At 45.4% G+C, this 27,341-nt stretch overlaps 1 protein-coding gene across 1 annotated transcript in view; it reads left to right on the top strand.

The window, feature by feature from the left end:
- The window catches only part of fat2 (FAT atypical cadherin 2), a 125,372-nt gene that overhangs the window by 71,998 nt on the left and 26,033 nt on the right, over positions 1-27,341 (top strand). Inside the window, exons 16-23 of the mRNA XM_033619522.2 lie at positions 3,745-4,134; positions 10,237-10,448; positions 11,750-11,887; positions 11,992-12,135; positions 15,352-15,549; positions 16,613-17,213; positions 17,426-17,626; positions 22,178-22,335. Of these exons, the coding sequence (XP_033475413.2) occupies positions 3,745-4,134; positions 10,237-10,448; positions 11,750-11,887; positions 11,992-12,135; positions 15,352-15,549; positions 16,613-17,213; positions 17,426-17,626; positions 22,178-22,335 (2,042 nt within the window). The remainder of the gene's footprint in view (positions 1-3,744; positions 4,135-10,236; positions 10,449-11,749; positions 11,888-11,991; positions 12,136-15,351; positions 15,550-16,612; positions 17,214-17,425; positions 17,627-22,177; positions 22,336-27,341) is intronic.

A 27,341-nucleotide genomic window follows, 5' to 3' on the forward strand; every position in this document is an offset into this window, starting at 1 on the left:
GGCTGCAGCCATCAGACCCTGACAAACAGGCGCTTGGGAACGCGTGGGCACCATGATGGCGTTGCTCTGGTGTGTGAGCACACCTGCCACGCTTCTATGTTAACAAACAATAAACCTGAGGCCGCAAAAATCACGGCATGTGTACGACACCAAAAGTTTCAAGTCGTCACACAGTGAGAAAATAAATCGCATATAGTGAACAAAGATTTTGATGCATTGATCACGTTTTATCATCAAATCATTGACCTTTGAATGTTCCCGCCGCTCACCTGCAAGCCAGTCAACATGTCGGCGTCTCCCAAACTGGACAATGACAACAAAGCTCCTGGTTCAGTCGTGTTGATATGAACACACCAACTATCAGCTCCATCTTCATCCTTCGGTTCTTCGTTTGTCTCGCTCTCGTTTCGTTAGCGTAACTCATGATTTACTTTGTTTGTCTCCTCCCTGTGACTCCTCCTGCCTCCTGATCTCGTCATTCAGTGTGTGTGTGAGCACAGTTTGATCTCACTGTTGTTTTTTTAATCACTTTGTGTTTGTTGCAGTAAATCTGAAGTTACTGATTCAGTTTGTTCCAAACGTCCGACTGCTGTGTCTGAATCTTTTATTCATGTGCTGCCTCCGATGGTCGGCTGGTTTCAGGAGGAAACAGAGTCTGATAAAAAACAAGTAAAACAGACAGTTTCCTTCTCTGAAACACACACACACACACACACACACACACACACAAACAGAACAGGTTGGCCACTCCCTCAGATGTGCAGCAGCTTGCCCTCTCACAGTTTCTCACAAACACAGTGACTCAGGAACTTTTTTGTTTTCATGGATGTTTTATTCATTTTTATATTGAAAACACATGAAACAAAGAACACACAGTCTGCAGGTTTCAGCAGGCCCACACTGAAATCTGGATGCTATTGATTCAGTAGATCAGAAAGGCTCAGCTTGCCTTGTTCCAGGGGCCACTTTTACATTATGACAGGGGGCCAGGGGCCAGTCAGTGGCCCCACACATGTACACAGGGGCGTTTCTAGTATCTAAGGACCTCTGGGGCTCAGACCTCTGTCGGGGCTCCAGGGGATCCTGTCCTGGCACGTTTCTTTGTAGTTTGGTGCTTTGTTTGCTCTCTGACTGCGTTCAAACATGGTGGTAGGGGTATGAAGCAGTTTCGCCCACGTAAACACACAGATTTTGTTTTGGACACACACACTTCATTGTGTTGAACTTCTGCCAGAGGCCACCTGGTTTTGGTCAATTAAATAAAGAGAGCGGGCATCATGAAGCAGGGAGACGACAAGATGGAGGAGCTGATGATGTCGCTGTCTCAACACTGGAGTTGCACAACACAGTGGCAGCAACATCAATGACAGATTAATATAAATCCCTGTAAACATGTCAGTGTGAGTGAAATGGTCCTGCAGTGAATGTGTCACAGTGGGACTAACACACCCAGATCATGTGACTCCTGCATGTATACAGTCAATCAGACCCAAACTGGCCGAGGCGCTCTGAGCATGCTCCACAGTTTCCGCCCCGGGCTTTGACCCGGAAGTCCAATAGCATTAAATGTGTAAGAGAAGAAGAAGCCGGTAACAACATGGAGAAATCTACATCCAGAGCCGTGACTTTTTGGACGGACCAAATGTACAGAGCTGTAAAGTTGTCCACCATGGTAGCAGTTAGCTGCTAGCTAACCGTAGCTAACTTGTTTGTCCATTGTTTGGTCTGTGACGTAATAGGTCAACAGGAAAAAGGTCCAATACTAACAAGCTGAAAGGGGGCATATCTCCACCTATCGTAGAGGAGTCCTTGTCTAGCTTTCACTTCCTGCCCGTCATCGCCGCCCTGGACTGCAGTGACAGCAGCTACTTTAAAAACACTCTGCTGTTGTCAGGGTGGGTGCAGCGTGTGAGAGCAGCTTAATGTACATTAACGTGTGGATTAGAAATTGTTTGGGGGCCACTCAGCACTTGATCAGGGGCCAGATAATCTGTGGTGAAACATGCAGACAGATGTGTAACATGATGCCTTTATGTCTGAATTCATTCAGAGTGAAACTGGTGTCGCAGCAGTTTCATCATTTTTCAGAACATTTTGCGTCTAATGTTTCACAGGTCAGGAAACACATCAGGGATGAGAGGAAACATCAGTGAATGAATGAAGGATCTGATATTTGGATCTTTAACTGCAGCGCCATCTGTCGTCCAATCACTGAGCTGAACCCTGAGATGCGTCCTCCCTGTGCAACTTGTTGAACCACCTGTTTGCTCTGTTTGAGTTGAAGCTGTTGACCTTTAATCATCAGCTCTCCCATTAGTCTGTGTAATTATCCCAGAACAGCAGCTCCCAATTGTTAAGCTCCTCAACTCTTAAAGACAAACTGTCTGCTGAGAGCTGACGAGCTGTGGAGGAGAGGAGGTGTGGAGGAGAGGGGTGTGGAGGTGAGGGGGTGTGGAGGAGGTGTGGAGAGACGAACCAGACGGAGGTGATGCCTGTCATCACGTCTTCACTCAGTAATAATGATTATAATAATGAATGAAGGAACATTCCTGTCATAGTCCAAATTTTTGTGTCCAAACAGGTGTCGGTGCAGCCGGAGTCACTTTATCTGAATATACAGTAGATATTTCACCATGCTCAGGAAAACACATCTCATAGATTTATGACTTTTAAATCTCAGAGAATTTAAATAAATTAATATATTTGATTGAAATATTTTTTTTTCTCAAAAATTTATGAATCTGTAATATCAGACAATATTTTAAAAAAAAATTCACTCGAATTTATTACTTTATATCTTAAATCTCAGAGTTGTTTTCTTGAAAATTTGGAAATTTGTTTGTATTGTAATTTTAACAATTTAATCTGAAAGAACATCTCTTAATCTCTGCAGACAAAAGAGATGAACACATTTTATTGTAAATTTCCCAGTTACCTCAGAGAGTATTTTCGTATTTTTTCATGCAGTTTAACAACTTTGTAATTTTTGGATATATATATATATTTTTTTTTTTCTTCACCACTTTCTCAGAGAATATCCACGTTTTTAATGCAAATTAAGACTTCATAATGTTAAAAAAGAATATTTGATTTTTTTATTTGTGACATTTTTTTGTAAATTGACCAATTTAATATCAGAAACATCAACAAGTCTTTTTTTATGCAACTTTATGACATAATGATCTCAAAGACTCAGAATTTTTTTATTGTAAATTTGTAAATATTGAAGTTTTTTCTTGTAAATGTTTCTTTTTTAATCTCAGAGAATCAGAGAGTTTTTTTCCTGAGTTTATGACTTTAAACTTATCACAGTCCTGAGCTCCATTTTTATTTGATTTGATTTTTTTCTTCCTCCAGCGGCACTAAAACAACGTCAAACCAAACAGCATCATGTCTAGAGTTTTATATAAATAATATTCGTGCCTGAGGATGGTTATTATAATCAGTTTTTTGGCGCGTGTATAAAAGTTTCCGTCTTCTGATGGCGCAGTGAAAAGTTACATGATGTTGTTGTTGTCTGTCGTCTCTGTGCTTCCACATCACGTCTTCACTTTAAATGGCGGACACACCCTGACAGGATCCTGATGTGGGTTTTGGGAACGGTAGGAAATTCTTGGCTAATTTATTTCCCCTCTGGGTGGAAAGGATGGAGGCGCCGTGCAGCAGCACGTCTGTCAGGTCACATGACTGAAACATGTCAGAGTAACTCTTTGATTCATGTCTCTGCGTCTTCTTGTCCTGCAGGTATAAACTCCGAGGTCAAGTACTCCCTCCTGGCGGGCGACAGCGGCTACTTCTCTCTGGACGAGTTTTCAGGGATCCTGCGTCTGGAGCGACCTCTGACCCCTGACACCCCGCCCACCTTTGAGCTGAAGGTGAAGGCCACTGATCGCGGCCTGCCTCGTCACCTCTACTCTGTTGCCACGGTGACGGTGGACGTGGTCTCCTTGGACGACTACCAGCCCGTCTTCCTGAGCTCAGAGTACACGGCTCAGCTCCCAGAGTCCTTAGCGGTGGGGTCGGAGGTGCTGAGCGTCTCCGCGCTGACGAGGGACGGAGGAGGGCCGGATCCTGTCTTCTACCGCATCGTGTCTGGCAACGAGGACGGACGCTTCCTGCTGGACTCACGGACAGGTAGGAAAAGTTTTTGACCCTCTGTCTCACACAAATAACCTAAACAGATGAGAGCGAGTTTCCCATGATGCATCACTGTGTTTTTTTAAAGAGGAAGTGTGGTGATTTTAAAGGTCAGTTTATTCATCAGGAGGAAGATGACTTCCACGTCCTGTGGAAATATGTCTCCTCTGTGAGTGTGTGTGTGTGTGTGTGTGTGTGTGTGTGTGAGAGTGCTGTTTAATTTGTTACATCCAGTAGAGTCACAGAGTTTGAGCTTCTCATCAGAAGTTCAGCAGTTAATTGTTGAGTATTTGTTTCTGTGTTTTCGTCTCCTGCGGTTAAAAACTTGCAGAGTGCGAGTGTGAGCTGTGGTCGCCCCTCTGGAGCTGTGGGACCGTCTCAGGGCTTCCTGCTGATCAATCATTAAAGGGCAGCTGGTCAGAAGGAGCGTTCTCATTGATCACTGTCCACTGCGTTAGCTTTCATTATTTGTGGAGAGCAGAACGTTTTTAAAGTTTGAGAAGTGGAGACGTGGTGATCAGGATGTGCTGGGCGGACGGACGGACACCTGCAGGAAAACATCAGACCTGCAGAGGTCGTTGAGAAACTCAAACATGTGTTGGCAGAAAAGTGTTTTTATTAAAGTTAAACTAGAGGAAGGAAAGTGTGAAGTTTCTAACAGAGCCTGTGACGGTGTTAAAGGCTCAGCTGAGACGTGTTTCTACAGTTTGATATTAAAGACTCAGTCCTCACATCAGACTCAGTCGTCACATCAGACTCAGTCCTCACATCAGACTCAGTCCTCACATCAGACTCAGTCCTCTCAGCAGACTCAGTCGTCACATCAGACTCAGTCCTCACATCAGACTCAGTCCTCACATCAGACTCAGTCCTCACATCAGACTCAGTCGTCACATCAGACTCAGTCCTCACATCAGACTCAGTCCTCACATCAGACTCAGTCCTCTCAGCAGACTCAGTCAGCTGCTCAGTGAGTCAACCTCTGGTGTTGAGTTGTGTCTGTTTCTAACTACATGACTTCAGCTCTGGTTTGTACTCGCTGACAGTTTGCGCAGCTCCTCAACAGAATCCTCAGATCAGAGACAAACTGACTCGACACTTGAGTGCTGTGTGTTCACAGAGCTGAGAGGTTCAGTGACGCCTCACAGACACATCGCAGGTCTCTAACAGGATACATGTTTGCACCTGTTGGGGACTGTCAGCGAGCTGCAGCCAATGAGAGTGTGAGACTTGGTGTGAAGGAAAACCTGGGTCACCTGTAACAAGAGGAACTGTACTGTGTGTGTTGCTGCATGGACCACAGTTGTTGTCGCACCCCGAGGACACAGGCTGTAGAGATGTGTGAACACGTGCGTCCACAACAACAAAACAATCCCGTCACTTCTTAAGTTTGGACAGAGACAGACGCCCCCCCGCTCTCTGTCTCCAGACTCAAAGACTGAGACTAAGCAGCGCTGGTCACAAACATTTTCAGAAACACATTTAGCTTCCAGTTTAACTGTGTGGTGCGGAGCAGTGCATTCTGGTAGTTGTAGGTTAAAGAGAATACCTCAGTCTCTTGTCATGTGGCACCAGATTAAAAGATATTCACGTCTTTGTGCTGCAGAGACAGAGCAGTATTAAGTGAAGACCTCTGTCTGCAGCAGTGACACACGTCTTTAATTTATTTATTTACAGGGACTGTGTGGAGGTTTGGTTTAATGTGACTCTGAACTCTGACTCATAAACAGACCATCTGTTTAACATTTTCAGCCTTTCCTCAGAAACAAAGGAACAAAAGTCACGGGTGGAGATGACGTGTGTTCATCTGAAACTTAATAAACTACGTCAGTCAAGTTTTCTTTGTTTTTTTGCTTCATTTTTAATCAATAGGGTTTTTTTCTGTCGGCTGTATGAAAGAGTGACTCAGCGGCTCGTAGAAACGTCTCCTGATAATTAATTTGTTTCTGATGGTTCAAAATGATGAGATCAATTATGGAGGCTCTGCATCATCCCTGAAATCTCTCCGAGGACGTGGACAGTAAATCTGACACTGGTCCTGGATCAGGGACGCAGCGCAGTTTGTCACAGATGGACGGGGTTTACACAGGGACGTGTCCCACTGTCCACCTGTCTCTGAGGCTGGAAGTTAACTGTCGTCCCATCTGAGACACCACAGTGACACAGAGTGACGTCTCGTCAGGACACATGATGAACACATTTTAGATTCATTAATGACACAGAAAAAGTTTCACTGCTCAGACTGAAGTGAAACATGATGCAGTTGTGTGAGATGAGGCTCAATGTGAGAAGCATGAAGGGAAGATTCATCAGACAGACCTCAGAGGTGATGATGATGATGATGATGAAAAAAATGAAAAAATATACAGCTCTAAAAAACTCTGTGGAGTTTTACAGCTGCTGTTCACAGTGCTGCTGTTTCTTTGGAATTATCTGCAGAGGCCCTGACTGTTACTGAACTTATCCAAAGAAACAAAAATGATAAAAGTTCTTTTCTTTGTAAATTTACCCTGTTTAGCTCCGATCACTGTGAATCACTGTGACCAGAGATAGAATACATGAATAGCTTTATAAAACACTGTGTCACAGTCTGAAGTGTTACAGCTGACAAACATGTGACCTCACAGAGACACAGATAAACCTGAACAGACTGTGATCACATGAGGCACAATGAAAAGTGTAAACGTGTCCCTGGTCAGTTTAATGACCTGTCCACAGTGGACGAACACACCCAGAGATCATGGTGACATCACAGCCTCGTAAACAGGGACCAGTTAAAATCTGTAACTATCATCAAACCTCTTGGTTATTAAATCTGTGTATGAATGAATGAATGAATGAGTAGACGATTGTCTCTGTGATGAGACGTTGAGAGGAAAGAAAACAACTTTCCTCCTGCAGACAAAGATACATGAAACGTGGATGAGTCAGGCTGGTCGAACAAATATCTTTACCCTGAGAGAGATCAGTGTGTGTGTGTGTGTGTGTACAAGCTGGCGTTCTGTACCTGTTGAGACCTGGAGGTGTCACATGGTTGTTGTTGGATCCTGTTTAGTGTGGTTGTAATGAAGTGCGGTCGGGCTGCGTGTCTCTGCTGGATGAGACTCGACAGACACGTATAATGATTCTCCTCAGACCTGATGAGTGTAATAAACATGTTACGCTCTGCAAACACACAGCGGCAGGATCATCACCACACAAATTACATGTTTAGATTGGGTTTGTCGGCAGTTTGAGTGATTTGGAGGGAAGTGTACGAGAGAGTCAGGATTTTATTACCAAAGGAAGAAGACTGAGAATCAGAAGAGAGGCAAGTGTATGTCTGCAGCGTGTTATAGCACATAAGAAGATCAGAAGCATCAAGACAAGATGCAGCAGAAGCAGTGACAGACAGCGACGCTGTGACCTCTCAGCCAAAGTCACGTCTGCGTTGGCTTCACTTTGCTGCTTCAGTGACTCATCATGACCATAATTCTTCCGCAGACCTTTTCCTACATTTCCATCCTCGCCGCTGCTTCTCGACAACACGTCTCAACTGTCAGCGTCCGCTCTGTATGTAAACCGTGCTGCTCTGCTTGAACGCACCTCACATTGAGATGCAGGACGTTTATAACGCAGAGTGACAGACAGGATGTAAAATGGATGTTCTTGTGCGACCAGCAAGCTGCCGTGGATGATAATTCTCACCCTGAGTCTGTGTGTGTGCATCATGGGACACATGTGGCGAACTCTGGCTGCTGTCGGCGACTTTAACCTTTCCTCTGCAATAAATCTCTGCACAGCTGGCTGCTTGCCTGCACGTGTCATCTGTCATCCACATGTGAAGTTTAACCGCAATTTCCGCCCGCCATTAAACAAGGCGTCAGAGTGATTTCGGGGGATAAAATGTGTCATGTCCACTTTTTCTTGTCTGTTATTGAGTCGCTTCTCTCTGATCATAGACCTCCTGCAAACCTCCTGCACTGTAACACACACACCTGCTCACCTCCTGCTGTCTGCTCCTCTGCTGGCTCCATCTACAGGGCCTCCTTACTGAGGGGCCGCTGTGTAGTTCCTCCTGGACATGATGACATACTGCCAGCTGAAGAGAAGAGAAGAGAAGAGAAGAGAAGAATCCAGAGTTGAAACATTAATCAGAAATTAAACATTAAATAATTAACTTGCAAATATTTTAATAGTTGAATCATCTCAGTCAATTATCTTACAAACATTCTGAACAACTGAACTCAGTTACAAGACAATTTATCCATGTCAATCTGACACAGATTTTATAAGAGAAATACACTCAGTGGCCACTTTATTAGGTACACCTAGCTGGTTCCAGGTTGGACCTTAATTCTTGGTGTCACAGATTCAACAAGGTGCTGAAACATTCCTCAGAGATGTTGGTCCATATTGACATGATGACATCACACAGTTGATCCGTGACGTTCCAGCACATCCCAAAGGTGCTCTATTGGACTGAGATCTGGTGACTGTGGAGGCCATTGGAGTACAGTGAAGTCATTGTCATGTTTGAGATGATGTGAGCTTTGTGACATGGTGCGTTATCCTGCTGGAAGTAGCCATCAGAAGATGGGTACACTGTGGTCATAAAGGGATGGACACGCTCAGCAACAATACTCAGGTAGGCTGTAGTGTTTAAACCATGCTCAGTTGGTACTAAGAAAATCTCCCCCACACCATTACACCACCAGCAGCAGCCTGAAGCGTTGATACAAGGCAGGATGGATCCATGCTTCCATCTGAATGTGGTTTTTCCAATCTTCTATTGTCCAGTTTTGGTGAATTGTAGCCTCAGTTTCCTGTTGTTAGCTGACAGGAGTGGCACCTGGTGTGGTCTTCTGCTGCTGTAGCCCATCTGCTTCAAGGTTGGACAAGGTGTTGTTGCTTCAGAGATGCTCTTCTGCACACCTTGGTTGGAACCAGTGCTTATTTGACTTCCTGTTGCCTTTCTATCATCTTGAACCAGTCTGGCCATTCTCCTCTGACCTCTGGCATCAACAAGGCATTTTGGCTCACTGGATATTTTCTCTTTTTGGGACCATCCTCTGTAAACCCTAGAGATGGTTGTGCTGAAAATCCCAGTAAATACTCAGACCAGCCCGTCTGGCACCAACAACCATGCCACGTTCAAAGTCACTTCAATCACCTTTCTTCATCATTCTGATGCTCCGTTTGAACTTCAGCAGCTCGTCTTCATCATGTCTACATGACTAAATGTTAATGAGCTGCTGACACATGATTGGCTGATTAGATATGTGTGTTAATTGAACAGGTGTACCTAATAAAGTGGCCAGTGAGTGTATATCAACAAAGATCTTTAACTTAAACCTGTGAGTGTGTCTCTGTCCTCACACTACAGCGTGAATCAGCTCTGGTTGAGATCTCGACCTGAATTTAAAACCAAGTCTTGTATATTTGACGAGTGTTGAGCCGTTCCACATGTATCTGTAATGATGGACCCAGCGCGAGTGAAGAGGCTGCAGAACTACACAGAACAAATCCAGACATGTTTTATGACTCCCTCAGCGTTGGGCTCAGAAGGTGAACAGAGCAGCGTCGTCCAGTTTGTGAACTCTGAGCGGGATGTTTCATATCAGAGCGAACTCTTTAACACATTTCATCACCTCTAATCAATCCTGTCAGATTACATCACAACTCTGAACGCGGTGCTGTTCACAGACCTGCAGTCTGACATGTTTTAGGCTCAAAGAAAACTCATGTTCAAGTTTGTTTTTATCAGAGATGTCGTGAACTGGTTGTCACCTCTCTGCACCAGTATCTGCCCAATAAGGACACACAAAAAAAAATCTTTTTATGCGTGGGGGGCGTGATGCACATTCAGCGCTGTTGGCAACTTTAAATGCCGATCAATATTTGTGATAAGTTGCAGCCTAGCTTCCTGTTCCTGTACACAAACATGTTGAATCAAAATGTTTTCTGCTCGCTGTTTGACTTAAAATGAACCAAAGGTGTTCGAAGTGGAAACGATCTGACGTTCAGCTGGAGCGGATTTAAAATTAAATTTCTGATGTTTGTGTAGAAACAGGTTGAGTCTGTTCTTCATCATTTCCTCTTCTCCCTCTGCTCTTTCAGGCCTCCTGACCCTCAGCGCCCCGCTGGACTTTGAAGTTTTGCGGGAGTACTACCTGTCTGTGGAGGGAAGTCGTGGAAAGTCATCCCTCAGTGACATCACCACGGTTATCATCAACGTGACCGACCTGAACGACAACGCGCCGGTGTTCGGACGAGGCGACTACAGTGCAGAGGTGTCAGAGGACCTGACGCCTGGAGGCCTGGTGATGAAGGTAAGAGCAGACAGAGACGCAGAGGTTTCTCTCTGTAATGTGACGCAGTCAGCACAGCTTGATGATGTAGGAAACTTTGAAATTTGTGTCACAGCGACAAATGTCAGTTCAGCTACTTCACATAAAATCAAACCACTTTGAGCTCGGGGAGGACAGTGAAGGTTACACTGATACGATGACTTTGTTAGGAATCCTTCAGCACACACACACACACACACACACACATCATAAACAAAAGCATCAATAATCTTTAATTGATTCACCAAATTAAATGTAGCTGTAAATTTGGTTCAGGTTCAGTTGAACTGAAGGAAACGTCTCTGTTATCTGTTGCTTCAGATCAGAGCTCTTTCTGCTGTGCTTTGTTTTCATTGTCTCATTTCACAAACACACTGAGAACACACGTGTGTGTATGTGTGTGTAACATGACAGCGTCTGACAGCTGGTGGCCGACTGATGACTCAGGTAACAGAAAAAAAAGAGAAGACACACAAACAGAATCAGCTCCTGAAAATTCACTTATACTGATAATAACACACACACAGCAACAACATGTCTGTACGAGACGATCTGGCAGCCTGTCGACTGTGTGCATGTGTAAACACACACACACACACACACACACGTCAGCCGCCGCCTGTCAGGCCTGCAGCAGAGATAACGCAGTAATAACACAGCTCAGTGACTCTGATGGTCGCACCTCTGCTGCATGATGAGTCTGTAATCGTATGGTTTCATATTTGACATTTTTCTTCCTCCGTCGGCTGTTTCCATCTCCGCGCTCTCACCCTGTAACTGCAACATGTCGCAGTGTGAAATGTTTGAACTGTTTCCACAGACGGAGGCAGAGGTTCGTCCGTCAGCCGACACACTGAAGGATTCATCGTGTGTGTGTTTGTCACTGAGCTCAGAGTCTGCTGTAAAATAAATGAACCAAAGAGTTTCATCCTGTTTCACTGCTTACAAGAATTTTCAATTTATAACTCATCAGAAATGAATCTTTCATCACAGCGAGATCAAAGCTTTGTAGTTGCAGATAAAAGATGTTGATTCATGAGAAAGAGACAGATGTGAGGACACAGATAGAAAAAGCCCCTGAAGGTGTCCAGTCCTCCTCAGTGAGCGCCTCCTCTCAGGGAGCCTCCACAGCTGTTTGGTCTGGTTGTTGCTCTGTTGGATTGAATTCATTGTGAACTGTTGATACAGTCTGAGGATCCTTAGTTTGACTCCTTGCATCCTTCAGGACGAGGCGAGACTAAAGAGACGTTTCTGTCCCCTCCCTTCTCTCTGCTTATCTCCAGGTCACAGCCACCGATCAGGACGGGCCCATCAACAACCTGCTGCGTTACTCCATCGTGAGCGGAGACCCTCTGCAGCAGTTCACAATTCACCCTCGCAGTGGAGAGATCAGTGTCCGCACGGCGCTGGACAGAGAGGAGGTCAGTGTGTCTCTGTCAGACGGGTCAAAGTGAACAAAGACAAAAACAGGTGTGAAGATGAATTATTCAAACATGAGAAATAAGAAGCTGTGTGTCGTCTGCAGATCCCTCATTACTCTCTGACGGTGCAGGCAGCAGATGAAGGAGACCCTCCTCTGTCCTCTGCCGTCCTCATCACCATCACCGTCACAGACGTCAACGACAACCCGCCCGTCTTCTCTCAGGTCAACCACAGTCTGCTGCTGCAGGTACGAACAGTCACAACATCTCCAGGGTTCTTCTTACACCATGTCAGTGCACATATACGCAGGTCATTTCAACACGGGAAAACCAGTTAGTACCAGGTGATGGACTGATGTCACAGGTTGGTAAACAGCAGACAGCAGCAGGAGGCCGTGAACATGTTGCTCCGTTTCCTGATTAACATTATCGAGGATGTTTCATCCCTGCAAACAGAACCAGGAGTGCACTTCTGCTGCCTGTGTTTGACCCCTGCGGGACACCATAGGCAGTGTGTTGAGGTCAGAAAAAACAGCATTGGTTTTGTGTTCAGAGAGCAGCCATGTTCACAGCCTGGAGCTCCACGCTGACACACACACACACACACACACACAGCAGAAACACTACAGCAACAAAAGTCAACGAGCACTGTGTGAAAAAAAAATCACCCAAAACTCTGTGGAAAGAATCGAGTGTTCATCAGCTCCTGCAAATGAACTTCTGCTGCCCGAGGGAGGAAGTGACAGTCGCACTCATGTGTGAAACAACGACAGCGAAGTATTAACTGACTTTTACATGAATATATTCAGAAACATGTGAGTCTGAAGGTTTCTCCCAAAAACGCCGTCAGGTGATCAGTGAACATCCTCCTGCTCTGCTCCTGACAGCCACACAAGGTGTTAATCAAGACAGATGTTTTAACGATTGACTATAATTACAGATGTGTCACTCTTCATCAACACGTTGTCTCCGTGTGTCATTGTAACTCCTCCTCCTCCTCTTCCTCCTCCTCCTCCGACACACTGCGGTCAGAACGTGCTGACCTGTCAGAGCTGCTCATTAAAACTCAGCAGAGAGAAACACAGAAACTCTCTCTGAGCGACGTTGGGATCAGAGAGGCGGGAAGATCATCTGTCATGATGTGTGTGTGTGTGTGTGTGTGTGTGTGTGAAACAGTTACCCACATGCCTGTGAGTACATATTTGTGTGTTGGAGCGTGTGCCTTCATGCCTCTGGCAGCAGCATGACAGCGATGTTTCACTTGGCTGTTGCTGGCTGATGATGATGAGAGTTTGGTGTGCCAGCTCTTCATCACTCCGCCTGCTGCAGCTCTCAAACTCACATTCACTCACAGAATCGCTGCTTCGCCAGCCAGAACCTGCGCTGAGAGCTGATGAGTCCCAACTCTGAGAGATCATCCCATCTGCTGACGTCGGCGGCCGACGCGGCCTGGTGCAGAGAGCTCTGGGTGCCTGGAGCAGATGGATGTTGTTGAGTCTGGAGAAGAGAGTTGTCATTCTTTCAGACAGGTGATGCAGGTCAGCGGCGGTGGCGTCGTCGCTCCTGTAGACATTACATGCCTTCGCCTGACTGTTTGTCACAGTTTGACACCTTCTTTATGAGCAGCACATCTGCTGTGTGAGGTGTCGGCGAGCTGTGCGGCTGCAGTTGAGTCACAGTGTTTGAGTGAAAGCAGCAGATGGACAGGTGATTCAGCGTCCACACAGAACGTCCTCAGAGATAAATCACATAACTGTAGGTTCATTGCTCGATTTGTAAAACACTGACTGAGGTTTGTCTTCACTGCAGCATGTTGAACAGTGATGTGAATAATCCATGTCAGCGTGTTTCACTGCAGAAGTTAACAGCATTTAACTCTGTAAACTGCTCTGTCACCTTTGTTTTCACAAAGGATTCAGACAGCACTGAGGCGTTGATGCCTCTGTGCAGACGATAACCACGGCCAATCAATTCTGTCCAACTCCACACGTCCAAAAAAATCCAGTGTCGACAGAAATATGCTCAAAAGATAGATTTATTAAAAAAAACTAAAATCCCCGCCCCGTGGTTGTGTGACTCCGCCCACCAGGCAGCCATTCTGGCTGCTTCACTTCCTGTGTGGTGACGTCACAGTACAGGTGTTCATAACGACCTCCTCTCACCTGCTGAATCAGCGCTGATGGTCTGAACATCTGAACAGCTGCAGAGGACTCAATGACTCCTCACTGGGGGCTCTGGTTTTAATGGAGACACTGTGGTGAAGAGAAGGAGGAGTTTCCACTTCAGTCTGACACTGGATCCAGCTGCTGCATCTCTTCCTGCTTGAACCACGAACCTGGAATCAAACCACTGACCCCAACACACACACACACACACACACACACACACACTCCTAAAGTACGACTGGTTCGTCTCTCACACTCTGATGAAGCTGTTCTTTGTATTGTTCTTTCTCTGATTGAAATTTGAGAGACCAAACCAGAGTTGCATGTTTTAGTCCATTAACTCCAAATTGGCGCCCGTCTCCAAACGCACGCGGCGAGTGTTTAGATTGATAACCCACCTTTATTCTATTAATGTCAGCTCGCTGTGAGAGTCAGCAGACGGAGCCTCTCAGGAAGGTTTTGGAGAGGTGATCAATCACAGTGAACTCTTCCAGTGTCTTCATTATTTTATAGTCAGAGTTACTGTCCTGTGGCACCAAGGGACCGTCTCCAAACTCCTCATGGTGGCTCTTACGTTAATGCAGAGAGCTGCTGGGAAGTTCTTTATTGATGAACCACACTGTTGGAAAAAGGAGGAGGCGTGACAAACAACTTTTGAAGCACTGGGGACGGACTTATGTTTTTTATTTTGGCTTAGGGGATACAAAGGGCAAGCAAATTTAGATTGGTTAATTTTCTATTTATTTCCTTCTTTTTAAAAATTGCAAAAAATAAATAAATCATTTTAAAGAAAATATTTTATAAGAAAACGTGCCTTATGAATCTGCAGGTCTGGATGCATGGTGCTCATCACAGCCAGGAACTGTGTAACAAATAAGAGGTGATCGTTGGATTTTGTAATTTCAGATGGTCCTTGGACACATCACGTGTGACGAACACTTCCATCAGAAAAAAAAGAAAAACTGCTCTGATCTTAGACTAATGATGTTTCACCAAAATCACGTTTTTTCTACGACTCAGTTAAAAAAAACAACTGTTTTATATGACGAGTGAAAAACTGAGACTTTTTCCAGGAGTTCATTCTCAACTTTTAACTCCCCCGATAAATTAAGAACATTACACAGACATTAAAATTCAACAGCACTACAAACTCCTTAATGACTGTAAGTTGAATCTCTGTGACACAGTTTAATGAAGGTTGGATTTATTTCAGCGCTGCTTCATTAAACTGGAGATAAAATAAAGTCAAATAACACAAACACTTGAAGTTGAAGAGCTGACGAGTCTGGTGTCCTGCAGGAGGGCGAGTCAGTCGGCACCGGGATCCTCCAGCTCGTGGTGACGGACAGAGACACGCCCAGAAACGGCCCGCCTTTCTCCATCCACATCGTCAGCGGCAACGAGGACCGCCGTTTCCACGTGGACCAGGGCGGCCTGCTGTCGCTCTCGGCTCCTCTCAGAAAGAAGGTCAAACCTCATCATCAGCTCAAGATACAGGTGAGTTGAGCCGTTTACTCTGATGACACCAGTATCCAGCACAGATAATGAACTTTAATGAGCACATGTGTCATACCAGTAAATGTGTCAGTATCTGAACTGGTGATTTGTTTTGTCTGAAGCTCTGGAAATACTTTTTCTGATAAGCAATGAATGTAGAAACTTCTGATGAGAAATTTCAGACTTAAAATAACTTCTGATAAGGCCAAACCCACTTTTGAGTTTTAACCCCACCCACTTCTATCACAGACTCCGCCCACTTAGAGTCCAGACACAGATCATTAAGGAGGTTGAACAGATACAGACGGATAATGGAGAACTCACTCAGTATTTCTGACAGTCACATATCAAACCTTTGATCTGTTCAGCTCTTCAGTCCTGCTCAGTGAGAGGAAGAAAATAAATCTGTTATCATGTGTTGCTGAACATGTCGTCAGTCTGCTGAAGAAACTACAGAGAGCTTCATGTAATTCTGCTTCAGTGATTAAACGCTGACGCACTGAGCTGACACAGACGCCCGGCCTCAGCTGCTGTGTTGCTGCTGTCAGCAGTCACACTGGGAAACACAAGAGGAAGTCCGGTTTCATGTCGTGCGTGTCAGGAGCCAAACAGCTGACTCCACAGTGCTGCTTTTGATTAATCAAAATGAGCTTTAAAAAATTAGCTGTGACTTCAGGGTGCAGATAATTACCTGTACTGTGGGTCAGAGTGGAGCTGAGGTCACACTGCATGTTCCCTTCACAGGTGTACAGACAGGTGAGTGTCGTCCTTCAGGGATCATGATCACCAGGTCGTATTATGAAGGAAGTTCACTGCTGTGAATTTAATAACATTCAAATTCATTAACTGCTCATCGTATGAAAACTGGCGTCTAGAATCCTTATGTAGAGTTTTCATAAAGTTCAGTCTGGACCTTGTTGGGTGTAGGCCACATGTGTCCAGATGTTTTTTGATCTGCAGCTGTTGATAACGCTCCTTGGAAACCAAACATGAACTGAACGTCTGTGATTTGTTCTGTGATGTAACGGCGGTCTGATCTTTGTGCTGTGCGTGTTTCCATCAGGTGACGGACAGCGGCCACCCTCCCCTCTCCTCCATCTGCGTGGTCAACATCAACGTCACCGAGCAGAGCAAGTATCCTCCCTCTGTCGTACCTCTGGAGGTCTTCATCACCTCCTCTGGCGGCCTGTTTGCCAACCGGGTCATCGGCCGGCTCCACGCCTCCGACCAGGACCTGCAGGATGTCCTGACCTACAAGCTGGTGTCAGAGAGTCCAGACGAAGGACGCTTCTCCGTCGACCTGACTGATGGAAAAATCTGGGCGGATGAAAACCTGAAGGAGGGCTCCTACTCCCTCAACGTCAGCGTGACAGATGGGAAGTTCAGTGTCTGGACTGGGGTCAAAGTTCACGTGTGGGCGGCCGACCAGAGGACGTTGGACTCTGGCCTGACGCTGCAGCTGGTGAGATTGTCCCCGGAGGACTTTCTTGGCGACCACTGGAGAGGCCTGCAGCGCAGCCTGGGGCAGGCTCTGGGTTTACCCCGACAGGAGCTCCACCTGGCCAGCCTGCAGCAGCTCCCTGAGACCCGGGTCCTGGAGGCACTGCTGATCTGGAGGCCTCAGAGCGGACGAGTCCAGTCTCTGCCGACCAGCAGACTGGCAGGTGAGCTTTTCAGACACACACTGAGCCATTTAAACCTTTGCTTTGTTAAATCACGTCAGTAATCAGCTCTGAATGGGAAGGCTGTGACGCAGAGACGTGAGCATCAGGTCCGTCTCCTCTCAGCAGCTGTTAGTGTGGACGCAGAGTGAGTCAGGTGCGTCTGACAGGTGAAGAGTCTCTTTGAAGGTCTGAATCTGAACTCTTTGATGTAGGCATTATATCAGACATCGAGGACTCTCTGGGCCTCAGCATCCTCAGGGTGAGTCACAACGGCTGTCTGGGTGCCGGCTGCCCGCCGCGAGGCTGCAGGAACGCCGTCAGACTGACAGCAGAGAGACTGAGCCATTTCACCACCGCCAGAGCCGCTTACATCACCCCGCAGCACACCTGGGAGAGCGTCTGCCCCTGTAACGGTACGTCTGTGTGCGTGTGTGTGCACCTGTGCTTCAGAGAGGTGTTAATGAGGCTGTGTGTATGTGTGTGTGTGCGCGTGTGTGTGTGCATGTGTTAATGTGAGCATGTGAAACAGGAAGGAAGCCGAAGCCTTTTATCAGAGGTGACGACAGCTCTGAGGTTCAGACTCACAGCTGATCAGCCTCGTCTCTGCCGGACGAGTCTGACGCTGAACAACACGAGACATACGAGCAGAGTCACGTCAGCCAAAACAAACAAACAAACAAACAAAATAGTATCTAAACTAGGGGACAAAACATGAACAGGAACGATCAGCTGTTTCTTAATAACGCTGCACCAAACAGAGGTCTGTGCTCTGAAGCAGGATTTGAAGTCAGGAAGTCACTTCGGGGTTAACTCTGTGTTTTCAGTACCATGAAGCTGTTTCTCTTTTTACTGGAACAGCTGACCTGATCACATCCTGTCAACACCCCGATAAGATTTCTTCTTCTATAAGAGTAGAAGAAGAAAAGGTTCACTCTGTGGTTTGCCCTCAGCGCTGCGGAGCAGAAAGACTCATCTTCCATCAGATTAAATCCTCGTTCTTTAGAGAGGACTTTTGTTTGCAGGCGACTCGATGAAGACGTCTGACTCTGATCAAAGCGCCTCCTCATTCTGACCTGTTGGAGCTGTGAACTCAGACACTTCATGTGAAGCACTCAGAGCATGTTTAGTGTGAACGCCGGCGCTCAGTGAGCTCCCATCACAAGCTGTAGAGCGCTGAGCAGCGGCGCCACCTCGTCGGAGCGTCCTCTGTGATTTGTGTTGGCATTCCTGTGAGGATTAGCAGAGTGAGGACAGAAGAAGAGTCGACTCCAGGACATTCACTCACTATCAGCTTGTTTAGAATCCCCTTCTCTCTGGAATCTTCTGAAGGCCTTATCGCCGACTCATTTTAACTCTATCGGATACTTGCTTCGTCTTAAGAGACTCTGGGGTTCGGCGATAAGGAGATGTCGTGTGAGGACGGAGAGCAGGAAAGGAAAACACAAATGTCTTTAAAGGATGTGAGACGACAGTTTGTTCTGATGGTTAACTGCTAATTATCTTGATTTCTTTTTCTTCTTTGAATACCCCCCCCGAGATGATGGACTATGTCGTTAGTTTTCCATTTGGATCATTTCAACATGATCAATGAGGAGGTGGAGGCACGGTGGTGCAGCGGTTAGCACTGTCAGCTCACAGCAAGAGGGTTCCTGGGTTGAACCCACCGGCCAGTCGGCCATGTTTCTCCTGTGTGGAGCTTTCATGTTCCCCCGGAGAGTGTCGCTGTATCTATATACTACAATGGCAACATTTATTCTGCCAAATGGGTTGCAGTTATTTAGTCACGATCCAGATCAGACAAACTTAACTCAGTCCATCATGTGTCAGAGGTCAGTGAGATGGATAAAGGAGCTAAAAACAAAAAGGTGATGATGCTGCAAAGTTTCTAATGAGCCAACAACACAACCGCCAGAATAAATGTTGCCACTGTACGTTTTTGTAAATCACAGATGTGTTAGTTTTGTACATTATTAAACAGCAGGTGTTAAAACTTTACATTTCAGGCAGAAACTCGCTTGGTTGTAGTTTGGAAAAAGATCATGTTTGGATTTAAAGTAGCTGCTTTTTGGGAACTATCGCTGCTGGAAACACAGCGATGACTCTCCAGATGGATCTGTAACATCAGTAACGTAGCTGCAGCCGCAGATCGTTCACAAAGAAGAGATTCACCATCAAGAAGTGTTGCTGTAACTAATCTGCATAAAGACACAGTTTAAAGTTAAAAGTTTCGACAGTTTAACAAACACAAACTGACAGACGTCATTGAACAGGGATGTGTTGACCTTTTTAAAGTTTATTGTCAAGAAACATTTTTTTTGTCTTTGCTCCCACTGACTGGTATTCATGAGACCAGCTATCAGAGGCCTCCACCAGCTGGCTTTGTGCTGCTGCTTGGACAGTTGGATCCTCCGGTCTGTGGCCTTTATGGCCGGAGCTCCAGTGCAGAGGGGGTCTGAGGGCCCCCGACCACGTTGCGTCTGGGTCGTCAGCTTGGTGGAGGGACCAAGAAGCCCCATCTGTCCCATGACAGAGCTCACCGCCGGGTGCATGGTTCGCTCTGTCCACCCGAGTTTAGAACCTCCCCCCTCTCAGGTGGCAGAGCTCCAGTAAACACAGTGTTTCTCAAACCCTGCTGCACGGACCACCTGATGCACGGTCGCCCGCCTCCCATCATGAGGCCACGTTACCCTCCCGGTGTTGTGCAGCTGCCTCTGTGACAGGCAGTGCTCCCAATCCATGGGCCCAGGGAGGAACCTCAAGGCAGAGGTGGCTGTGCTTAAGACCTTAAAGAGGGCACTGACTGCCGGATGTAGGTTTCAGGAACCTACAACGCCACGACGCTCCCGTCGAGCCCCCAAGAGGTATGTTCAGTCAACTGGCTCCAGAATGACGCCTGTAGCCACCAGCTGGAGCTCCACGCCGCAGCGTTTAAAATACACCTTATCAAGTCCACCGTGTCCAGCACGACACCTGGAGCTGCAGAGAGACGGCCCAGTCTCCATGCCAGAGTCTTTAAATTGTACTTTTTCAGTACACCGTGTCCGGCACGACATCTGTAGCCACCAGCTGGAACTTACAGTCCAGCCTCTGCACCGCACGGCTCCAACTGTATGCTAATCAGTGATTTGTGTTTTTGTTGATGACTGAAGTTTTTATTCTGCTACACTTTGTTTTGTTAGTTTCCAGTCAAACCAGTGACCTCTCACACTCACACTCCATCCAAACTGGTGTTTTTGAGTTGTATTGTCTTCAGAGAGCAGAGTGGAGCAGGATTTAAATCCCACTTCAGGAAAAGTAGTTTTTCAGCAGCAGACTTTGGGAAGGTGTTGGTGAGCCTCCTCACAGGCAGCATTAATGTTTCATCTGAGAAACACTGGAACAAGTTTAGTCTGTGAACTAATGTGGCTGCTGGATTCATTGTCGATCCGTCTGTTCATAGATTCACTCTTCCTCCATCTCTTCCTCCATCCAGCTCATCCTCTCCACTCTGTTTTCCTTCTTAGGTTATTATTTTCTTTGCTTTGGGCATTTTGGTTTCAGCTTGTGGCGATTTTTTTTTCTGCGGTTAAAAAGATCAAACACATTTTTTAAGAATCTTTTTTTTGTGTGTCTGTTCACCGTCTCGAATGTCAGACCTGAGATCAGACATTACGTTCAGTTTACAGTGTGTTTCATCTGATGGAGGAAGAGCGCTGCCTCCAGGATCGATGAAGATTAGTGAAAGGTTTTTTTACTTCCAGTCTTGTGTCCTTGAGTCGGGGAGTGAAACATGTCGAGTTGTTTGAAGTTATTCTGGAGGAATTTAGATCCTACAAAAGCTCCGTTAACAAGACTTTCTAATTTGTAGACTTGCACCGACCGTAGAGTCCTCGGAGTTCACCTTCACTCGGCGAGTCTCCTCTGCAGGAACAACCAGTTCAATAAATTCAGTCACTTGGCATTACACATTTCTGCACACCAGGGGCATGGGCCCCAGTGGGGAGGGGGGCCTCAAAAGGGCCTTTAACACTTTCTATTGCTAAGTCATTAGCGCTGTAACTGAATTAAAATTTGCTGCATATAATGATCAAAAGATTGAACTAGAAATGGTGGCAGCAGCTCTGTGCGGCTGGTCTCACCCCTCAGAGGTGCAGAAAACAACATTATAAACGTCACCGCCCTCATACCTCCATGTGTCCTTGATGCTGGTGCAGATAGTCCAGCCTGCACCAGCACTCAGCTCTGAACACTCAGCCTATGACTGACTGTTTTTGCTGCTGCCGGGGCACCAACGTTCCAAAAAGAAAGAAAGCAAGCAGAGGGAAAGAAAACTAACATTTTAAAGGTTTGTGACAGAGACATGGATCAAGACAGGAGGGCGGGGCCACAGAGAACGACTGCTCATGCACAGGGCCCAGAATTTGGTGCTGCGCCCTGCTGTAGACCAAAGATACGTTACTGTCGTACATTATTATGTTAAAACTTTACCTTTATTACCATAACAACAACACTGTGGTTAATGTGTGGCTATGTTTACGGCAAATAGAAAACCTGGTTTTGGTGGCACAGCACTGACAGGAAACAGGAAACACAGCGATGATTCACTTAAATACAACCAGTTGTGTTGTTTGATGGTGTTGAACAGTGTCTGCAGCTCAGCAGGTGTCTCTCCAGGTGTCTCTCCAGGTGTCTCTCCATCCACCATCCATAGGTTTTACTTGTGTTACCTTTGTCAGAGAGGACATGTAGCTTTGGCCCCAAGAGCCCTTCTGTCATAGTTTACATTAGCAATTAATCTGCTCAATAATCAATCAATCAATCAATCAATCAATCAATCAATCAATCAATCATTTTGTCGATTAAAGCCCAAAAGTCCACAGCAGGTCAGAGTCACTAAGAGCTCTGTCCAATCACTGTCCTGTGTTTGTCCACAGCGTGTGTTCGATCCCTCATCTGCCTGCTTGGTTTGTGTTTTTGTGTTTCAGAGTCGGCGCTGAGGTTTGATGGTAAATCGCACCTCAAGTTCCTCCATCAGATGGACGAGGACAACCAGGACTTCAGACTGTCACTGAGGTTCAAGACTTTCCAGGAGCACGGCCTCATCGTGTCCACCAACGGCTCCAAGGACTGGGGAACTTTATGGGTATTTACCTCTCTGTAGGGAACTTTATGGGTATTTATCACTTTGGGGAACTTTATGGGTATTTACCTCTCTGTAGGGAACTTTATGGGTATTTACCTCTCTGTAGGGAACTTTATGGGTATTTATCACTTTGGGGAACTTTATGGGTATTTACCTCTCTGTAGGGAACTTTATGGGTATTTATCTCTCTGTAGGGAACTTTATGGGTATTTACCTCTCTGTAGGGAACTTTATGGGTATTTACCTCTCTGTAGGGAACTTTATGGGTATTTATCTCTCTGTAGGGAACTTAATGGGTATTTATCTCTCTGTAGGGAACTTTATGGGTATTTACCTCTCTGTAGGGAACTTTATGGGTATTTACCTCTCTGTAGGGAACTTTATGGGTATTTATCACTTTGGGGAACTTTATGGGTATTTACCTCTCTGTAGGGAACTTTATGGGTATTTACCTCTCTGTAGGGAACTTTATGGGTATTTATCTCTCTGTAGGGAACTTTATGGGTATTTACCTCTCTGTAGGGAACTTTATGGGTATTTATCACTTTGGGGAACTTTATGGGTATTTACCTCTCTGTAGGGAACTTTATGGGTATTTACCTCTCTGTAGGGAACTTTATGGGTATTTATCACTTTGGGGAACTTTATGGGTATTTACCTCTCTGTAGGGAACTTTATGGGTATTTATCTCTCTGTAGGGAACTTTATGGGTATTTACCTCTCTGTAGGGAACTTTATGGGTATTTACCTCTCTGTAGGGAACTTTATGGGTATTTATCATTTTGGGGAACTTTATGGGTATTTATCACTTTGGGGAACTTTATGGGTATTTACCTCTCTGTAGGGAACTTTATGGGTATTTATCACTTTGGGGAACTTTATGGGTATTTACCTCTCTGTAGGGAACTTTATGGGTATTTATCACTTTGGGGAACTTTATGGGTATTTACCTCTCTGTAGGGAACTTTATGGGTATTTACCTCTCTGTAGGGAACTTTATGGGTATTTATCTCTCTGTAGGGAACTTTATGGGTATTTACCTCTCTGTAGGGAACTTTATGGGTATTTATCACTTTGGGGAACTTTATGGGTATTTACCTCTCTGTAGGGAACTTTATGGGTATTTATCACTTTGGGGAACTTTATGGGTATTTACCTCTCTGTAGGGAACTTTATGGGTATTTATCACTTTGGGGAACTTTATGGGTATTTACCTCTCTGTAGGGAACTTTATGGGTATTTACCTCTCTGTAGGGAACTTTATGGGTATTTATCTCTCTGTAGGGAACTTTATGGGTATTTACCTCTCTGTAGGGAACTTTATGGGTATTTATCTCTCTGTAGGGAACTTTATGGGTATTTACCTCTCTGTAGGGAACTTTATGGGTATTTACCTCTCTGTAGGGAACTTTATGGGTATTTATCACTTTGGGGAACTTTATGGGTATTTACCTCTCTGTAGGGAACTTTATGGGTATTTATCTCTCTGTAGGGAACTTTATGGGTATTTACCTCTCTGTAGGGAACTTTATGGGTATTTATCACTTTGGGGAACTTTATGGGTATTTACCTCTCTGTAGGGAACTTTATGGGTATTTATCTCTCTGTAGGGAACTTTATGGGTATTTATCTCTCTGTAGGGAACTTTATGGGTATTTACCTCTCTGTAGGGAACTTTATGGGTATTTATCACTTTGGGGAACTTTATGGGTATTTACCTCTCTGTAGGGAACTTTATGGGTATTTATCACTTTGGGGAACTTTATGGGTATTTACCTCTCTGTAGGGAACTTTATGGGTATTTATCATTTTGGGGAACTTTATGGGTATTTATCACTTTGGGGAACTTTATGGGTATTTATCTCTCTGTAGGGAACTTTATGGGTATTTATCACTTTGGGGAACTTTATGGGTATTTACCTCTCTGTAGGGAACTTTATGGGTATTTATCACTTTGGGGAACTTTATGGGTATTTACCTCTCTGTAGGGAACTTTATGGGTATTTACCTCTCTGTAGGGAACTTTATGGGTATTTATCACTTTGGGGAACTTTATGGGTATTTACCTCTCTGTAGGGAACTTTATGGGTATTTACCTCTCTGTAGGGAACTTTACGGGTATTTACCTCTCTGTAGGGAACTTTATGGGTATTTACCTCTCTGTAGGGAACCTAACAGGTATTATCTTGACAGTTCGGAAGTTTGCCGATGGGAAGTTCCTAGTGAAGCTCCAACAGCACATCAGAGTTAAATTCAGTTTAGTTCAGTTCGCTGTTTCAACTCATCAACTTTTGCTGTTACAGCTGGTTTATTTAATTCAGTTCAACTGAAATGGTTTAACTGGTGAGACGTACACACTGTACATTCTGTCACAACATGATAAAAGTTAACACTAAACACTTTACATTAACATCACTGTAATAATAGATAAAATCCAACAGGTCCAAATGTTGGTTGGAACAAAACCGACAGGAAACAAAGAACAAAGAAACAGAAGGAATAGTAATGTGCGTTATAATTATAATTTAAATCAGTGTGACTCTGCAGCGTTCATTTAAAGAGCAGTAAAATAAAGTCGTGTTGTTTTGTTCACATGAGACATGAAACTCAGCTCAGGTTAATCAGGTTAATACAGCAATTAAATTACAACTAAAGAGGAAGAAGGAGATGATTTTGCTTCATTTGGAGGAAGTGTAAATGTTTGTTGTGTTCTCCCCTGAGCTGAGAGATCATTTATTTTGCTCTCTGAATATTGCTGCTGTGCACAGATTAAATCTCTTCCCAATTTTCAGCTGCTGTTGTTGTTTGACACTAATTTATTATCAGAGTGATCAAATCTGAGAGCTGCTGCTTTAATCTGTGGGATATCTCATCGGGGAGTGAAGCTCCAAAATCCAAAATGTTTCCAGCTCAGAATCATAAACACGACAGGATGTTTCTGTTTCAGCGATATCATCTGACTGTCAGTGTTTTATTGGCTCCTTTGCTCCGGCAGTGGTGTTATCAGCTCAGGTGTCACACTCTCTGAAACGTTTGATATCTGCCGAGCTGCTTGTCTTGAATCTTAACTTCTGATCTCAGTTTGTTCTTTTGTGTGTTTACTGCAAACACTGATGTCAGAACAGCAGGACGCTGTGTGGACTCTGCCAGCATCACACGCAGCACCTGTTGACGCCCTCAAACTGCTCACTGAGTTCAACATGAGGCGACGCCGACGTGTCAGACCGTGAAACACCAGCTGTGTCATTTTCACTTCCTGTGTGCCGACAGGAAAAACCAGCGTAAACGTCTGTCGTTGAGTCGGTTTAGTTTTGTCTCCGTACAAACCCAGCGATGGTCAGAGGCGTCGTGTTCTCACACAGCAGGGGGGATGATTATACTCCATGTGTCACAGCTGGATCAAATGACTAGTTCACTAATATCCAGTGTGAATTGTCACGTCACTTTTTTAAGCCAACAGCATGAGACATGTTTTGGTGTTTTGATTCTCTTCATCTTCATTTTGTCCCTGGACGACAGTTAGTAGGACAGGAAGTTAAAACACACTTAAAGAGACGAGAGAACACATAAGAATATGAACACTCAGTAATCGGGGGAGATGGTTTTTGGTTTTGGTCCACCTGCCTCTCTGACCGCTGGATTTTAAACTCTCTCAGCCACTCAGCTGATTACCTTTGTGTTTTTCTGGCTGAAACACATCTAACAGCCATCATCTGGCCGGTGGTTAGGGTTAGTGGTGGAGACGTCCAACCACCAGGCAGCGGTTAATCTGGTATTTCATGTGAACTTAGTCCTGCTGGTCGTCTCCTGGCAGATCCTGCAGATCTCATGTCGGAGCGTATCAGGAATGTCTCCTTTATCTGTGCGTGGCAGATTGTTTCAGGTGTGTATGTGTGTTAATGCCTGATTGAATATCAGAGACGACGGTAAACCCCCTCCTGGCACACATTTAAAGTTCCACATTGGATTATGAAGCCGATGATACCCGTCTGCTCCTCCACCGTAATCAGCTCATCAATGCCCTTTTAACTGGAGCCATGACGGCTGCTGGCTCTGAACGCAGCACGTCAGCCACATGTTGCCCTTTTCCCTCGATATGCTTGCCGAGGATTCTGCAGGAGCCCTAATGACTAATGTGCCGTCTTCAGGATTTATTGACAAGTTTTTTTGGGATTGTCGAGAGGAAGGAAGATTCATCTGGGCGCTACAACACAAAGGCTACTGTACAGTGTTGAAGGAGCGCTGAAGGAGGAAGATGAATTGTTGTATTCTTTGACAGACATGAATAATTCTCTGAAGAGAAAAAAAAATTGATAAGGAGTTGGGCTCTGTTCATTTGTGTGACATCCGTGTGCACTCAGGCGGAATATTCAATCATTCTGATTCTCAGATAACTTCAAAGCAACATTCGGTCTTTCCCAGGGTTCCTCCTCCTGGGTTTTGTCTCTGGGCTTCACGTGCAGGAGCGCTCCCTGTCTCATTCATTGTGAGCACAAACGCTTCAAAAGGAATCTGTTAACGTGGTCATCTGAGGAGTCCATCGCCGGCTTTTTGTGATGACTTCAGAGGAACTTCCTGCAGATATAAGACGCAATTTGCGCTCTCCATCCCCCTTGGGACGCGAGCTGCGGTGAATCTCAGAGGTTTCTTATAAAGCGCAGAGTCTCATCAGTATTCTCCGTCAAGAGCCGGGTCTTTGAAAAAACACACATTAAAGTTCAGACCTATTTACTGCGGCTAATTCTCTTTTATGTCTGCACACATCTCGTTCAGAGGCTTTGAAGTGGAAATGGTGGCTGTGTGAAGCAAACGCTGTGGCATGCGAGCCGAGCAGAAGAAGTAAAGGTGACTTGTCAGAGGAAGGAAAATACCGTCCGTGATGAGTGACGGCTCAGAGCTGAGAGCAGTTTGAAGACCCAACAAAGACGGCGTGGAATCAGTGGACGAACGCTCGCCCCTCACGCTGCTGCAGGAAACAACCTGATTGACTTTCATGTCTGTTCAGG

The sequence above is a fragment of the Epinephelus lanceolatus genome, chromosome 7, assembly GCF_041903045.1.
Source record: "Epinephelus lanceolatus isolate andai-2023 chromosome 7, ASM4190304v1, whole genome shotgun sequence".
In the NCBI taxonomy this organism is placed as follows: domain Eukaryota; kingdom Metazoa; phylum Chordata; class Actinopteri; order Perciformes; family Serranidae; genus Epinephelus; species Epinephelus lanceolatus.